Below are 18592 nucleotides of genomic sequence, written 5' to 3'. Positions count from 1 at the left end.
GTTAATGATCTTATTTCTACATATCAGTTAGATTTGATGTTTTTAACTGAATCATGGTTGGAGAACAGCTGCAGTACAGCAGTTCTCCTTGAGTCAGCCCCCCAACTTTCAATGTTTCCTGACTTGGCAGGGGAGGTGGCGGTGTAGCTGCTCTATATAAACATGCATTTGAATGAATACTCTTGGGGAGTATAACTCCTTCCAATATGTTTGTACTGTGATGAAGAGCTCTCTAATCATTTTACTACCTGTTATCTACAGACCCCTGAAATATGACCCAAACTTTATTGATGAATTTTCTGAAATGACATCAATCATTTCAACAGATTTTAACTCTTTTAACTGGTTATTTTAATATTCACATTTACAATGCTGATGACAGCACTTATTGCGTTGTTTGATACATTTGATGTGGTACAGCATGTTCGAGGTCATACACTGGACTTGGTTATCAGCAAGGGTCTCAGTATTCCTACTGTTACTGTTATTGACTTGGATCTTTCTGATCATTTCTGTGCTTTCCTTGATGGGCCGGTCACTCCAACCACCCAAACCAGATCTAAAACTGTCTATAAGAGGTACATTAATGAGAATACCAGCAATCTGTTTAAGGAAGCAATGTCCATGACACCAAGTATAACAGCAGAGTCTGTGGACGACCATCTTAGTCAATTTATCTCAAGGTCCTTGGTCAAGGTTAAAATGACCTGAGAACATAAAGCACAATAAAGAATGTCACTACAGTAGCAAACCAAAAGAGAGAATGCAGGAAGCCTGAACGTAAATGGAGGAAAACTAAGCTTCAAATATGCCATTTTTAAAGAGAATCTCCGTATCTATAACTTGGAGTTATGCAGGGTTAGACAATATTACTTCTCTAACATCATTAATGGGAATATTAACAACACTTGTGCTCTATTCCCCACTGTGGATAGATTAAAGGTATAATGTGTAATATCGTGCCACTTGCTCCACCTCCACAGGGGGCAGCATTTTTCCTCTTAGTTCCTGCCCAATTAATCATGTTATTGTTTTCCCAAAGTTCCGTATAATTTCTTATTTATATGTGGATTGATTGTTGATAGTTAAAATTGTTGATAGCACTAAAACAAATTATGAGTACTTGTAGTACAAACAGTATGTTTTTATTTACCTATATAAATATGAAGGCCAGGGTATACTGCATGACACATGGGTGTCAGGCTACAGCAGCATGACGAAGGGATGATGACATCATCACAAAGGCAGATTCAGAAAATAAGGTTTATTGCCATTAGGTAGGTTTTTACTTACAAGATATTTTGCTTGCTGTATAATGCCGTATACAATAAACATATTTATAGGAAATAACAATAAAAAGGTAAAATACTGCAACAGTCAATAAGATATTATTATAAACTAGAAAATTCCAGGGAAATTTTGAGTGCCACGGGGGCTACTGCCGGGATGAGTACATGATTTATTTCCAGTGTTCAAAAGTCACCCTGATCATATTCTGGTTTTGAGAAATGTCTTGATATAAAAGACTCTGATATAAAACAATGTCACATCCCTCCATCATGTATTATGTGGGAAATATCTCATATTCTGTGTTGTTTTTTTTAATAAAACAAGAGGCAACATGTCTTCAAACTGGCATTTAAAGGGTTAAAATCCTGAAAACTAATAAACATTGGGTAGGTTTGAGCAGAACTGAAGTGGTTTAAGAGATGTATGCAAAAAAATGATATATGATGATTTTATAGCATTTTCTTTGTGTGTCCTTTTTTGGACGCGAGGAACCCCAGAGGGTACAAAATGTGTTACCAGTGTATAATAGACCTGTAACAGTAACTGACATTAGATTTTAAAAATATGTCAAAAAAGATACTTTCTTGCAGAAATCCATACCTTCAGCTGTAAACCAACATTAGATTTTACTCACCAGTCTAACAGAAAAGTTGCGAGCTCAGCATCAAACTGCATTTCTTTCCTCGCCTGGAGCTGTCTCAGGTGGTGGAAAAACATATCAGGATTTACTTGTGTTTTCTTCTTTTCTTCGCTGTTGAACGTGGTTTCTTGTTGGTCCTTCGGGATGGAGATAAGGATCACTTTCTAGGCATTTCAGACATCTGTGCGTTTCTGTGACGCTAGTCGGGAGGTTTTTAATCGGGAGCTGTTGAGTAAATTCAAGCTCTGGAGGAAGCTTTTCTTCTTCATGGGACTGAGGGCAGACTAGACGCTACACTGACTCACACAGCATCTAGTGTCATAAAGTGGTATTACAACACGGCCCAGGATGCAGCTAGTTGGTTAGCATGTACATTTCAGTAGATATCTCTGAAATAAAATAGATGGAGGTCTTGGTCATGACATCATCACTGTAGCTCCTTCACATACTATTGATATGTTGATATGATTGATGAACATTTTAAACTAAAATTCAGGCCAGATCTGGCCAGATCTTACACATTATATCATTAAGAAATCCCCCAACACAGTTATCTCAAGAGTTTTTATCAGCTAAAAAGTGTAATGAGTTTGCTTCTTTTTTCCACCAAAACATCCAAAACATTAGATCAAGTATTAGCTCTATCCAGCTGAGCAATACCTTGACAACACCTATACCAACACTCAGAAAAAATACAGTCCCTATGTCAGAATTTACTGCTATTGGTGGTAATACTCTTGAAGAAATAGTGCTACATCTGAGGCCTTTTCCTTGCTAACATGATACTCTAGCCACAAGTTTTTGTAAAACTGATTTTAGCTGTTTAAAATCCGAACTTTGGCAGATTGTGAATGGCTTCCTTCTTTCAGGCACTTTTCCAGCATCACTAAGGACTGCAGTTCTCCTAAAAAAGACAAACCTGGACGCCTATGCAATAGTAATTATAGGCCCATCTCAAACCTCCCATTCATAGGCAAGGTCATGGAGAAAGTAGTTTATAACCAAATCAACCAATTGAACATAAATGGCTTCCAGTCAGGTTTTGTCAACATCACAGTACTGAAACTGCCCTCCTTAAGGTACTAAAATGATATTCACGTAAACACAGACTCAGGTAAAATTACTGCTAGATCTTAGTGGAGCATTTGATACTGTTGATCATAAAATGCTGCTAGACAAATTAGAGAACTGGGTTGTTCTCTCAGCAACAGCTCTCACATGGTTCAGGACATACTTAGAGGGTAGGGATTGTTTTGTCTCTATTGGTACTCATGAATCAGTGAAAACTACCATGCCATACAGAGTCCCACAAGGATCCATCCTTGGGCCCCTTTTGTTCAAAATTTATATGCTCCCTATTGGCCATATCTTCCAAGAGCACAGGGAGGCTTATCACAGCTATGCAGATGACTCACAGATTTATTTAGCTCTTTCACCTCATGATTTAAGTCCCATTGACTCTCTGTGTCTGTGCCTTGAAAAAGTGAATGGCTGGATGTAACAAAAGTTCCTCCAATTAAATAAAGACCAGACTGAGATAGTTCTATCTGGGAACAAAGAAGGAAAGTTGCAACTTAGTGCCTACCTGGAGTCTAGAGCACTAAAGACTTCCACCCATGTTAAAAACCTGGGTGTTATCATGCATTGCGATCTTAGTTTTAGTGACCACATCAAAGCTATAACAAAATCTGCATTTTGCCACCTCAGAAACAGTTAGGGTCAGAGACTTTGTCTCTAATCAAGGCTTAGAGAAACTCATTCATGCCTTTATATCTTCCAGAGTTGATTATTGCAACCCTCTCCTCACTGGTTCACCAAATAAGACCATTATACAGCTACAACTTTCAGATTCAGATGCTGCTGCTCTGGTTCTTACTAAGAAAAGAGAGCATATCACTCCAGTTCACAGGTCATTGCACTGACTTCCACTCAGATAGACAGTCGGCTTCAAAGTTTTACTTATTGTCTATAAGTCACTAAATGGTCTGGGCCCTAAATATATTTCTGAAATGTTCCATGTATATGAGCCAAATAGGTCTCTAAGATCTGCAGGAGCCGGTGTGCTTAAAGACTAAACACGGTAAAATGGCTTTCAGACATTATGCTGCCCATGCTGGAACCAGCTCCCACTGAAGATCAAATCTGCCCAAACTGTAACTGGCCTTAATAAGAAGCTAAAAACTGCTCTATTTTCCTCTGCCTTCATCTAAATTTTAATCTTGCACTTTACCTATTTTATAATGTGTTTGTTATACTGTTTTTATACTCTTTTCTTATTGTGCTTTTTACTTCTATTTTGATGCTTCTTTTATTTCTGTTAAGCACATTGAATAACCTCTGTGTACGATAATGTGCTATACAGATGAATTTGCCATGCCTTGTTACACTTGGACAGCTTGTGCTGCTGGAAATAAAAGCTTGTTTAGCTATGTTTTCATAACCTAGCCTCTTATCTTAACTTGACCTCTGCCTACACTGCAGCTTCTCCTCTGAATGGATAGTGTTTGGATGTTTTCAATGTGGCATTATTTGCTTGGCAAAAGTCAAGGGCATTGTACAGTGTACAGTGTAGCGATGACAAGTTATTGTTCTGCCAGATGTGAGAGGACGCTGGTGTGTATGTCACTGCTTCTCATTCTGTGGCAAAACCTTGTTTGTTGTGCTAATCTGTTCCTTTTTCACTGAATGTTGGAACTAGCCATCCTGTCTCTACACTTCCCAGTCTGGTGCTGCAAACAGTTTGTAGATTGTGCACATCTGGCCCCGTGTAATTACCTTCTTGGCCGATCTGCTGTTAGCTGTTTGCTGCCAGTCAGATGTCAGCCTTGCTGAACAGCTGCTAGCATAGCCCTGTTAGCAAGTGATCCTTCAGCTCCACCACCCAGTTGTGGATTCTACACTGTCAACCCCGTTCTCCATGCCACGAGACCAGCATTATCTTTGGCTTTGGCTTCCGGTCAAAGCCTGCATCCAGTACAAAGTCCTCTCCCTCACCTACAAATCCTTCCATGATCTCGCATCCCAGTACCTGTCTGACCTCCTCCACCCATATACCCCGTACCGGAACCTATGGTCCTCCGACACTAGTCTGCTCTCCACCCCCTACACCAGCCTGCGATCTTTCGGTGACAGAGCATTCAGTGTGGCAGCCCCCTCCCTCTGGAACGCTCTCCTGGAAGCCGCACAGCCTCATCTCTGGACATTAATTTATTTGTTTTTTATTTATTTTGTGTTTCTTTCCCTGTAAAGTGGCCTTGGGTACCTTGAAAGGTGCTATAAAAATCCAAGCTATTATTATTATCATTATTAAAGTCAGGAAATGAAATCATTCAAAATACAAACTACTTGTGTTCATTCACCTGCTGCTTAATGCTACGCTAATTACAAGCTGCTACATCCATAGTATGGTCATATATTACTGAGCTGGATGTTTGTCTGATGCTGCCTCATATTCTCAACATGATGAAACTGTTCATAAAGTCACTCTAACATTTGATCATGTGATCAAAGTTGACTGATCTATGTGAACTTGTCACTGTAGAAAAAGTGGTTACATCACTTTCACAACGAGCTGCAACTTTTGAGCTGCAACACCACACCGCTGACCATCACATATGAAATGTATAATGTCATACACCATATGATCTATTACAATCGTTTCTGAATTGAGAATCGATTTTCTGAATCGTGCTCCTAAAGTGTTTTTGTGTCTTGAATTAAATTTATATTACAGGTCGTACCCACCAATATTTTTTCACTACAGTCAGACAAGAACCACACTTACAGAATTCAAACATTTAATGTGCACTGAGCATCAGTCAAAGAGATGAAAAACTTTTTTGCAGTTCAGATTTATTGGCACTTTAAGGGATAATTCCAGATTTACTGTGACAGTCTGACGGTGCTTTGGCCTGACAGTAGTCTCTGGTCAAGTCGGATGATACTTTAGCATGTAAACAAAACTCTGTGACATATAAACTAAAAGTCAAATCAACTTTACATTTCTTCTGATTGGAGGTAAATCCATTGTATTTAGCATCAAATTACATGTAGTAGTAGTAGTACATTTGAGACACTGAAGCTATGAACACTTATACTCTTTCTTTGTGGCTTTGGTTAATTTACAGTTGTTAAACTTTGCTGACAAGTGAGGGATGATTCACAGGGAGCCTCGAGACCATGGACCACAGACTACCAGCAGGTCAAACTACCATCTGACTAAGAAAAAAAGCCCTAAACTAATTCTACTTTACAAAGTGTGTTAATACAATCTCTGAGTAGACACATTTCCTAAACATGGAAGATTTTATTACAAATCCAATGGTGGTATATTTGTATGTAGCACTTAAAGATACTGAAAATCAAAGATAAAAAAGTTTTTGAACATCAAAACAAAACTCAATACTTCACTGATGTAGTGACAAAATAAGTAGATATTTAAAATGAGGGAAGTAAGAAGATATGCATAAAATATAAAAATAAAATCCTCCAGTCAAATGTCACGTGAAAAGTGTTTGAAGACGGTGGAAAGCACATCACTGCTGTCGTCAGACCAGAGTGAATGTGCTCCATGGGCTCAGCTGTGCTCTACTGAACAGGAGACTGAGGATGCTCCATGTGAACACAATGTCTGATGATCATTAGTGTATGAAAATAGATTGCATGGAAAGTGTCCCTTAATACGTTGGGTGGCTGGGCGGTAACAGTCAGGCACATATCTGAGCTGCAGAAGAAGCACAGAGGTGTGTGTGTGCACCTACGACTGGATGCTTTAATGTGCTGCTCCATGAAGATGTCTGAAATCTGTCCATCTGTTCAGCCACGTCCATAAAAAGTACAAACTCTACCTCGAGTCCAAAGATATCACCATTTAAGTTTTCTAAAATACACCTCTGTTTGCTAAACTATCTGGAGTGGAAACTAACTGCTGGCTGTCTACAAACTTTGGGAGGCTAGTAGAAAGTTACATGTGCTATAGACTGAAGGTGATGCCACAGGGCAGTGGTGTGTCCATGTCCTCTTGTGGTGTTCAGTTTGGAATCTCCTGCTCTGCTGTTTCCTCTTTAACAGAGTCATCTTCCTCCAGCTGCTCCTCCTCTTCCTCCTGCAAACACAGGACACATCACACTGTTTCACTGCTATACTGTTATATCACACTGAAACACATTAGGATTATTAATGCAGAGGGTGGCTCTGTATCACCAGTGAGTGGCAGGCAAGTTGCAACCTCAGAAAAAAATGCAGTTCCTCTAATGACCACCAGCTAATATTCCTCCTTCATGACAACTGTTTATATAACTCAACTGTTCTTATTGAGGACTATATGTATAATTGAGAGCGTAGCCTCTTTGAATCACAGGTGGATGAGCGTATACCTGCCACAAACTGGCATGAACTGAAGTCTTGGCTTCACACACGCTCCTCCTCTTTCACATTTCATTTTTGGTCACTCTGTGCGTCAAAACTTCGTCACAGAGGCTACATCTGTCTATGGTGGCAGCTAGTTGAAGTCATGGCCTGTCTCTACCAGATGCAGGTTGGTATGTTTATTAGTCATGTACCACTCTCTGTTCAACTTACCCTGCAGTGTGACTGTACCACTACCTGCATGTACACAAATGAATGTATAGATGTGTGCAGTGTCTTGGATTTATGGCTCGGGCAGACAAAACCCACATCTTTGCCTGATCTTGATAAGTTCATACTGATTTTCTTTAAGACTCGGTGAAACTGAATTAGAACTATTCAGAGCTTTTCTGTGGTGGCCCAAATGGGTCAAAACAATGCAAAAGCCACAACACAAATGCAGCTTTTATACATTTGTTTTTGTGACTTTTGCATTGTGTTGATCCATCTTGGCCACCGTATTTTTTTCCAGAATAAACTTCACTGACAAAATGGCTTTACAGCTCATGCATTCACTTAATTTTACTTGAACTGTCAGGCCAACATGGATAAGCAGTGCTGAAAGTATGAACATCTACAGTCCTTGGACAACTAAGCAAACTCAATCAGCTAATGAGAATGTGAAATGGTTAAAAGCTCCAGGACAAGGAAAAAGTGTGGACCTTAAGTGGGCATTTTTTTGTCAGCTGCTGTTAAGGGGTAACTGAAAGCTTTGTTTAATACATCCGTTTTAATCAGTTTCAATCAGTTTTCTTGGAGTTAGGATCTATCGGCAGTTGTCTCCAAGAGAAGAAGAGAGAAAGAGAGAATGATGGCCGCTCTTGAGCACATGCTTCAGATTGCAAAGCTGCAAAAGAACCAGTTGTTTAATGTAGAGCCATTCATTTTCAATAAAATTCATTTTGGCTATTTAACTATTATAGGTTAACTGGCTAACAGAGAACTGCCACATAATCTCCTAATTAGCTTTTGTTCCGCTAGCATCTGTATCTTTGAAGGTTTCTTTCATCAGCCTGAACCCTTCTGAAAAGCTGAAACATGTTTCTGAGGTTTTCTCTCTCTAAATTTCTAATATATCTTCAACTGTGTGGGAGAGGAATATTTGAACATCTCACCTAAAATGGTGAGATGTTCAAATATTCTATACTAAGAAACTTTTTGTCATTTTGTCATAGCTAAAATGACAAAATGACAAACCAGAGAGTCATGGATCAGCTTTCAGAAAATTCAGTTAAAGATTTATTCTGTGATAAAACCCCTGAGGTTACACATGCTATTGGCCAGTTAGCAGGACGTCAGCTCTCAGGGCTCAGCTGTAGACACACACACACACAGTAGCGGTGTGTGACAATTACAGGCCAGTGTACTACAGGTGTAGATCATGGAAATGGGCAGGTATGTACTGTATGTGTGTTAAGGGTTTGAGTGTAGTTTATGAAGGCTGTGAAGAGAGACACAGGAGGAAGAGGAGGAAAAGGGGAAGCAGGTTTAGAGTGGTGGCTGTGGCTCAGGAGGCAGAGCGGGTCGTCCACTAATCAGAGGATCCCTTACTCATCCAGTCCACATGTTTGAGTGTATTTGTATGTGTGAGTGAATGGATGAGTATTGTAAAGTGCATTGAGTGGTCAAAACGACTATAAAAACTCTATATAAATGCCTCCATTTATTGGTGTTGTAAGTTTTACCAGTTGCCATTAGAAATCACTTTGTACTATGTTGTTTCTTTACTTACTTTGTGTTTTATGTACTATTGATTTAGTCAGTAAGACTTCAAACTGATGGATCACAGTATCTAAGTCACTAACATCTAAATCAGGCTTTTTGGATCCACTGTGTTAAAGACAAAATAATCAACTGCTGTATTGACCGCAAAGAAAAGAGCATTAACTTTTCTTTTTTTAAATAAATAACAAAACAGCTTCCAAATGTATGAAAATCAAAGTGACACACTCAGAACAGGAACGGTGGTGGGACCAGCCAGGAGCCGGCTCAGTTAGTAAAGCAGACAAAGTGAAAGTGACAGTGATGAGAGCTACAGCAGTGATTAAACGACTCTGACAAATACTATTATCCCCCATCTAGAGGATAATAAACACATCTACACAACAAAGTGTGTGATTACTAAGTTGGGATGTGCAGCCCACAACACCTCCTGAATCCACATTCCTCAAGCGAGCTCAGAGCACATATTAGTTAGATTCTAATTCTCTGTCTGTCAAGCACAAATATACATAAATAACATGAATTCTCCCTGACAGACTGATCTCAGCACTGTCTGGTCCGTGCCTATAAAAACACTTGGAATCTAAAAGCTACTAAACCATAATGTCTGTCATCTTCGCCCCTCACAGCTGTAACGACCGTGTGCTTACTAACTAAAACCCGACTATGAAAAGATGAGCTACAGAATAAATCTTCCAACAATAGATTGTGATGAGAAAATTCACCAGTAGACTCCTTTAATATTAGACTACTTGCTCTAAAAATTTTGTAATTATATCTGGAAAATGATGTTCTTGCAGATTTATAACAATAACTCACTCATTTCCAGCTGTTACCCAAAGACTGAGTGTCTACAGCCACGTCAGCAGTCGTACAGAGACAGAGGCACAATGCAGCATTAAATGTGATTCTTACCATCGAATCCACCAACACGAAGCTGAAGTGAAATGCAGAAAGTCATGCTCTGTTATTTTAGCTCTCCATGCATCAGCAATGGAGTCTCCAAAAGTAAGTATTCAGTTCAGGCAATGCACCAACTGGCAGTGTGTTTTAAGCAGATCATACTTTTATTTGTTTTAAACACCCAGTAAATCTTTGCCCTATATGACAGCAAATAAGACTCTTGTCTCTTCCTGTTATTGACTTTTATCTGACAGCTTTTACTCTTCAGGATGGGCACTGCTTAGACTGACAACTCATTTTATTGCCTTCCCCTGAATCTCATAATGCCATTAAACATACACAGATTTTACTGCTCGAATATGTTTCTTTCTTTCGTATGCTGTCTTGTAGACAGTGAAACCTCTAGAGACGCAGCTCACTGCCTGCTCTGATATCTTGGTTTTAGCCATATGCAGATGTACTGGTTGTCAGAACCACACTCTACACAAGGCATCAGGTCCTTAAAACCTCCCAGCACTGATACTGGATTTTAGTAGATCAGTCATAACAAAGACATGCCTTTTCTGGTGCATTACATACTCTTCATAATACATAATGAAGGTATACTGTATGTGATTCACATAGATACACTGAGCCTGGTGGCAAGTGTTACCAAATCACATTTTAAACACCTTCTGCAATGAGAATCAAGTGTTTATCCTTGTTAACATCCATATGATGTTTTTATATAATACAAGATGTATGAGTGAAATAATCATCAACACCGTGACTGAGTGTTTCCACCTTGAACTGCAGTGAGCCAATGACAGTCTCCTAAACACAGATTCAGACAGCCAGGGTTTCATACGTCACAAACCTAAGGAGCCAATCCTGTCAATGTGTGGGGACGGGGTGGGGGTGGGCAGAGGAGAAGCCTGGTGTAGTTAACATCCTGATACAATGACTTGCAGGCAACCCTTTACAATTTGCTTCTTCATTGTTTTCAGAGTGGGTTTCCAGTTGCAATACATTTGCCTGAATTACTTACCACCTGCTGTTGTGTAGCATAATTTAATTACATTTTGACTAGGCAGAATGAAAGTTAAAGATATCTCCAATTTGAGATATCTCTATCTATCTAACTTGATAATAGATATCTACAATCAAAATTATGACTATCCATAATTCCAGTTTAAGATATCTACAATTTAAATCTGATTAGTCACAATTCAGTTCAAGATATCTATAACATTGTTTTGACTAGTTAAAACATAATTTAAGATAACTAAAAAGGACAATATAGATATCTTTAATTGACAGGAGCTGAAGATATCTTGAACTGGAATTATGACTAGTCAGAATTAAATTGTAGCTATCTCAAACTGGAATTATGGATAATCACAATTTAGGTGCAGATATCCACATTTGACATTGTGGCTATCTACAATTGGATTAAAGATATCTGTAATATAAAAAACCCATACACATGAATGGGATTGGGATAGGAAGAATGTCATTGTGGATATCTGAAATGTTCATTTTGACTAGGAATAATTGAATTACGGATATTGTAATGAATATCCAGACTTGTCATTAAATGTTAAAACGGCTTGTCATAAGAGTCACATCCAACACATTTTAAGGCCATGACAGGATTTTTGTCATGAAAAAAAACTCTAAATGATGGGGGTTTAATCAGTGTCAGAAGAGAAACTTAAACATCAGCCACACATTCACCCTGTCAATGTATCTGTCATGTAAACCACTGAAATGTAAATGTCAGGTAGGCTGGGATGAAGATGAGTTGAACTGTATTTCCTGGAGTTTACTGTAAATAATTCAGAGTGGAGGGTGTCAGAGCTATTTGCAGCAGTTGTTAAGGCGTGTGTAGAAACCATGAATTAAGGTTAGGGGTAATGCAAAGGACAGACCATATATCATCTCTTTACTAACAGGAACCTTGTCGGAGCTTCTGGAGCACTCTTGATATGCAGTCTCCCCTGGAGAAAATTGTGCTACTTTTTCCTGAACTCTGGATACTTACTGGTGATGGTCTATAGGGCTGATATAAATCTAGCTGTGGGGTGACACCTCATGAACTCTGCCATCGTATACACTTGTGCCATCCACCAAATCTCCCTGACAGGCCTGCCAATTTTCCAATTACCTGTGGCACCATCCGTTATCAGAGGGCCAGTCAGCTCTTAAATGGGAAACAAGAGGGGAGGAGGGGCCAGCGCATGCTAACTATCTCATAAAGCCAGAGATGTGCCTCCCAAGCCTCCTCAACTGATTTAGTGCACGTCCCTGGGGAGAGGGGTGACAACCAGTCCTCCTGGCCTCTCAGGGCCTCCTCAGGATTTCTCATATGCTCTTTATCGTCCTCGCTCCAACCCCTCGGCCATGTGTCAGTCTTGTCTCTGCCTGAGGGAAAGCAGACGGGTCTAAGTGCTCCACAGCTTCACTGTCGCTGGTATTATCCTGCCGCCTTCTGACTCCTTCAGTCTGGGTATGAGGCCAGCAGTGAGACAGACACGGCCCCATCCTCAACTGTTTTCGTGTCTTTGAACTCCAATGAAATATCATACTGGAAGTGATACTACATCTGAAGATTGCCTCCTGTTAGAGCCCACTCCTCATCTATCTGCTCTTACAGTCAGGCTTATGGAGTGAGTCTACAGATATGGCCTGTGCAGCATGCAATTTGAATTGTCAGACAGATGGAGACGACATGCTGTTAATCATATTCGAAATGCACATATCCCCTGGGGAGTATCTGACGAGTTATTTGAGGGAGGGGTGTATTTGCTGTGAGAGAACGTTATAATTCATGTGCCACATCATTATTCAGCTGTACTGAAATCCACTGTACTGCAATTAATAGCTGAGCCAAACTTTTTTGAGAATGTCTGCATCCAGCCACGGCTTGGTCAGGTGGGGGTAAGACTGAACGATGTGCAACATAAATCATATTGTGATTATTTTTACAGATATTGCAACTGTGATGGATCATGAGTTCAGTTGGACTGGTCATTGTTATATTTGATTTCCATTGAAAAAAATATAAAAATGATGATGATGTGATTTTTGTTGGGTCTGTACCAAATACTGATGTTCCTTTATGTCTGGAGAATATGATTTGTAGGCTCTCTGTCTCTGTAGCACCACAATGCTTCCTTATGTTGTGACACATTTTACCTTTATCAAAAGAGTTGCTGCTATTGTGATTTCGATATTGCACTTGGTCATATTGCAATTTGGATAATATTTCGATTAATTGTCTATCCCTAGTTGCGGACATTGGAATAAGGTGTAAACTCCACTTATTGTGACACATTGTGGACTTTAAGACTTGGTGTGATAAGTGTGCTAGTAAACAACTTCCTGTTTACACATCCAACAGACACACAGCCGCATTAGTATTCACTTAGTAGTTGTTATCGTCCACTTGATGAAGGTAAGTCCAATATTCACTCTCTTCTTAGTTCTGGTTTGGTCTCCACACGTCTCTCCAGTCTGTACCACTACTTTCTACTGCAGCTGCAAACCCGGTTGATGAGAGCTGAGAGCCTGAACCCTACAGTAACACTTTGCATTAACTGCTGTGACAACATAGTTATGACATCACTATGACATGCCAGTATAAACCTCTTGATGCTTCTTCATGTCTATAATTGTGGATAAAGTTAAAATAGAAATAAATAAACTTGTCACTTTCTGCATTGAATATCTGCCCTCTGTTTTCACTCCTGGCTGTTTCTGATGGACACAGTACAGGAACTGTTTGTGGATACAAAATAAAGTCTGTGTTTCTCTTAATTCACTATCCAGATTCCGAGGTTTACTTTCAGATAGGTTTGAATTGTAATATTCTGACTCATAAGCAGCTTGATGAGCGTCCTCCACCTGGACAACAAATACAGCAACAATAATACTAGACCAGTACTGGGGTATATCACAACCACAACCAAGACTAATGTTCTAATTACCAGTATTACATCACTGACGTTGGATATGAGACACAAAGCATGATTGAATAGAACTGATTGCTCAGGGAAACAGCCTCATACATGGACTGTGAAAATGAATGTTAATATTAAAACACATGTTTCTATGTGATGAGTATTTGAGTGAGTTTTGTAAAGCAACATGTTCAGTTATGTGAACTGTTGATGCGACACATCATATATTAGATCTGATTATTTTAGATTTGACTTTTTTATGTTTACATGTTATTTATGGCCCAGCAGGGGGAGCACTTAGGATAGACAGACTCTTAGGAGAAGCAAGGAAGAAATCCAGGAAGAGGAAGTGTTTTTAAGTGGGGGTTGTGGCCTGTGTGAGCCTCTTTGAGACCATGCGGTTAGTTCAGGTGAGTTGGCCTGTATTGTTTGTTTGTATCGCTTTGAATTGGTTTGTAGTGTGTCTTTGACTGTTTAGGTGAATTTGTTTGTTTTAGGTGAGTTGTATTGTCTTGGAGAGTGGGGGAGTAGGGGGAAGTAGAGCACAGCCTAATCCGGCGGGGGAGAGTTTAGCTCAACAAGGCATCGCTCCCTGACTCTACCTCCCTCATTCAAAATGGCCGCCACTTTCCAAAAAAAAATCTAGTCCTACACAGCAGAACAGAACTGTTTAGGGGAGTTTTTGTTTGCTGAATCTGCTAGTGTGTTTTGTCAGAGTTGATGATGGTGTTGTTTGTGGTAGCATAGGCAAGATAAAGAAAATGGTGGTGTGAGGAGCAGTGATGGCTGGCATTAGGGGAGTGACTCTGGGACGCAAGTGATCACTGTCTAGCCTCCTGGAGGTGTCGTGGGACCAACTAGACGAAACACTGGTGAAAGGAGGTTCCCACCTGATGACCCCAAAGACATGTTAGTTATCACTGCTCATTAGTCTGTATAGCTAAATTAATAGTTATCATAGGACATGTTAAGCTTAGGGAGCTATTCACTGAGTCTGGTTCATTTTCTGTAGCACAAGATTCTTGTGTTTACCTTAAAAAAAAAAATGTGTATGTTGTTGGTTTTTATGTAATTTTATGAAAATGTATGTGTGTCCGTGTGTCAAGTTACTTTCTTCGACTTCAAATCATTCTTGCAAAAAAATGCTATATATATATATATATATATATATATATATATATAAACTGCTATATTCAAATTGTTGTCTGTCTAATACATAAAATTATTAATACATTAACCTAAAATAACATTTTGTATTTATGGTGATACTTAATTATAGACAAATATTGTATTTGCATTTTTATTAGTGCCACGAGTGCTCAGCTCCGAGGCACTCCTCTACAGCTAGAATAGCTGTAGAGGAGTGCCATCTATTAATATTCCTCAGACTTATTATTATTCTTCCACCAAATTTTGGCATGTAACTCGTCCCGCAGCTTTGAGAAAACCCCGGTAATATATACATCAAAACGTGCGTCTTGATCCCGAAAGAGGTGCTATGACTTTTGGTGTTAAAATTCCAATTTTTCCCAAAGTTATTCCCAAAATACTGGGAATAAATAATGCATTAGGAATGCATTGGAATTTTTTTTAAAAACCCACAAAATTTCACCTTTTTTCTACAAAATTTCACCTTTTTTCTGAGTCACCCAGCTCTCTCATACCTGCACGTAGAAATGTGATTCCAACTATAAAACGGAGGAAAATTTCTGCTCTCTCCAAAACACAACAACTGTTTTTACATAACATGTAAACTTTTCAAACTATTAGCACTCAAAGGAGGAGTGCAAATCACTTTTTCTTCAAAGTTAGAGTGACAGCGTCAGTTGGCTAGAGTGCGTGAAGCAGTAAAAAATAACCTTTATTTTTATTTTTAACTCGAGCTCGCGGCCAAACCGTAAAAAGGAGACAAATAATTCTTTCTCAAAATGTAGACATAGTTGTTGGGATTCATAAAATGTAACTTTGACAGGCAGGGTCTGCACAAAATTTAAACGGGGGTGCCGAGTCCGGCAGCAATAAAGAATCAAAAGAATCTCACTCTGTCTTCGCACTGAGCTTACTCACTCATTTTAAGGAATATCTGAATAAAATAGAGACTTTAAAAAACTTCTGGCTTCAGTGTCTGTCACGGTGTTTTCGGTTTTTGAAAAGAAGTAACGGTTTGAAGCCATGTAGAAGCCAAATTCTGGGCAGATTTTCACATTGCCATGGCAACGGCAGTTGAAGACATGTTGCCTCTTGTTTTATTAAAAAAACAACACAGAATATGAGATATTTCCCACATAATACATGATGGAGGGATGTGACATTGTTTTATATCAGAGTCTTTTATATCAAGACATTTCTCAAAACCAGAATATGATCAGGGTGACTTTTGAACACTGGAAATAAATCATGTACTCATCCCGACAGTAGCCCCTGTGCCACTCAAAATTTCCCTGGAATTTTCTAGTTAAACATTGTTCTTTACTGCCTTATCTCTGAATGTTCAGTTTCAGCATATTAGAGGACAATATCAACTCTGAATAAAAATATTGATTCAATGTATTTTTATACCTCAGAAACAGACAGACAGTTTTTTTTCTTGCCATATGTACATGCAGTTATTAACACCAGTAACAGGACAGGGCTGTTGAATCTCTGTACATGTAGCCTGAGAGCCCAAACCTGGGTCAGCAAAGCTCTCCCTGCTGCTGGTAAAGCCTTTTGTTGTGGTTGGTAATGATGAGCGCTCCTCTCCTCTGGACAGTAACAACAAATCCCTGATTTTGAATAGTGGCATATCCATAGCAATTACTCTGAACCTAATATCACCTTTGTATGTTGTTGAAGATATAAAATCTGCAGCATGTTTAAAATGCTGAGATGTTCCGCCTCCTGATGTTCTCTCACTCTGCAGCACACAAGTTGTGGCTGGAGCTGGGTTTTGCATCAGTGGCCCCTGTTAGATACGTTAGCTTTGTGGAGAGCGGAGAGACAGACGCTCACCCACCGACAGTGCTGGAAGAGCCGATGGGCTCTGGCATTGTGGGATATCTCCATCAATTTCCTCTGGGGAGCCGAGTGGGAAGAGATGGGAGGAGGGTGGGTTTTTGTTTCCCCACTTGCTTTCCATAGGTTGACAGGCCCTCTGGCACTAACATATACAAATACGATAAGGAAATGCCACATTTTTCATCGAGCAGAGGTCGCCATTTTAAAGGGCAGGAGCAAAGCGGTGTCTGTCATGTGATGCACGGAGAGAAGAGCTCAGACTGAGCCCTAGGTGGCAACAAAAACCAGTCCAGCTATAACACTGCTCAGCCTCATATCCCTGCTGCTTTCACCACTAATTGCTAGCCCTGAACGCACGCACACACGCATGCACGCACACGCACGCACACGCACACGCACGCACACGCACAGAAAGTGATCTGCCAACCACACACCCAATGCAATCAACCTCAAAGACTCGGATTAAAATTTCACTGAAAAGGAATCATAATGTGCAACACTGTGTGTACTTTAATAAGCTTTGCTGTCCTTTATCAAGCCTATACAGTCCTCAAAAGAATTAGCAGTTAATTAGTGTGACTGATTTTCTTATCATATTTTCTGCTTTCACTGTATTTATTTAAGAGTGTGTCAAACTGTGTGTTTGCAGGAGAGGCTCTGCTTTGTTGCACTCTCTCACCTTTGATGGATTCGCTTCTCTCGCAGTTATATATTTAAGCACACAGATGATAGCAGAGTTACACACATCTTTGTACAACGCTACCAAACAATAAAGGGAAGCACGACCATCAAGCATTGATGTAAAGTCACAGCAGGGCTAATCCCAGTTTCAACTGGGTTTAATAATAAAACCAGATTTGGTTTGAGACTTAGTTTAGCATTTACAGGAGGTCAGTATTAATTCATTTAGCCATAGCTCATTATAGATAGTTTTATTTAAATATGGCCTGTATTTACAATTACAGTTCCATTTCATAATTTGCTTATTTAATTGGATATTGTTTTCAATAAAATGTTGTACTGTGATGATTGAAATGTCAAATATATAATTTTATGTAAATCTCCTTTTTCAGAGAATGGCTTTTTGCACTTTTTGAATTATTGCTTAAAACTCAATCTCGTCTGTGTTTTTGTATTTACTGTATGTGTCAGCCACTGTGTACAGTACAAATTCAATTCATAAATCAGGGTGTATTGCACTATATTGGAATAAGTTCATGATGATGACATGTAGTTATACACAATATTCAAGTGTAGATATGTTTAAAGCTCCATATAGTATAAAGGCAGATGTCCATATGTTGATTGATTATAGATCAGCTCTAGCTTCTATATTAATACTGTGAAAGTATCAAAGCCTCAGTCCACAGAGAAATGCACACATCCTGTATTCAGAAACTGAGCTTTAAAACCAGCCGTCAGGACTTCTGCAACTTTGTGATGTCATAACAAAGCAGTCACCGTTCTCAGCCATGCCCCAAGCCCCGCCCACCTGGAACCATCATCCAACCTTGCAGGATTTGGTTTCTCTGAGTGTTTACACTGAAATTTGCTATTGTTATCGGCTTACTCAGAAAACAGTCAGCCAATCAGAGGAGAGGCTCAGAGCCTCCTCTCTTCTGATTGGCTCACCGACCTGTTGTTATTAGGGCTCCAGAGAGAAGCCTGAGAGAGGAGATGTAAAACTACAGTG

At 39.5% G+C, this 18592-nt stretch overlaps 1 protein-coding gene across 2 annotated transcripts in view; it reads right to left on the bottom strand.

Annotated features, from left to right (window-relative positions):
• Positions 1 to 5710: 5710 nt before the first annotated feature.
• Positions 5711 to 18592, bottom strand: part of phf14 (PHD finger protein 14) — a 143526-nt gene continuing 130644 nt past the window's right edge. For both annotated transcript variants that reach the window (XM_056398743.1, XM_056398744.1), the window contains exon 18: positions 5711 to 7034. In XM_056398743.1, coding sequence (XP_056254718.1) covers positions 6960 to 7034 — 75 coding nt within the window. In that variant the 3' untranslated portion in view covers positions 5711 to 6959. The remainder of the gene's footprint in view (positions 7035 to 18592) is intronic.

Source organism: Seriola aureovittata, chromosome 16, assembly GCF_021018895.1.
Source record: "Seriola aureovittata isolate HTS-2021-v1 ecotype China chromosome 16, ASM2101889v1, whole genome shotgun sequence".
Classification (NCBI taxonomy): Eukaryota; Metazoa; Chordata; class Actinopteri; order Carangiformes; family Carangidae; genus Seriola; species Seriola aureovittata.
The sequence above is the reverse complement of the archived record's forward strand: the minus strand, read 5'-3'. Positions and strand labels throughout refer to the sequence as shown.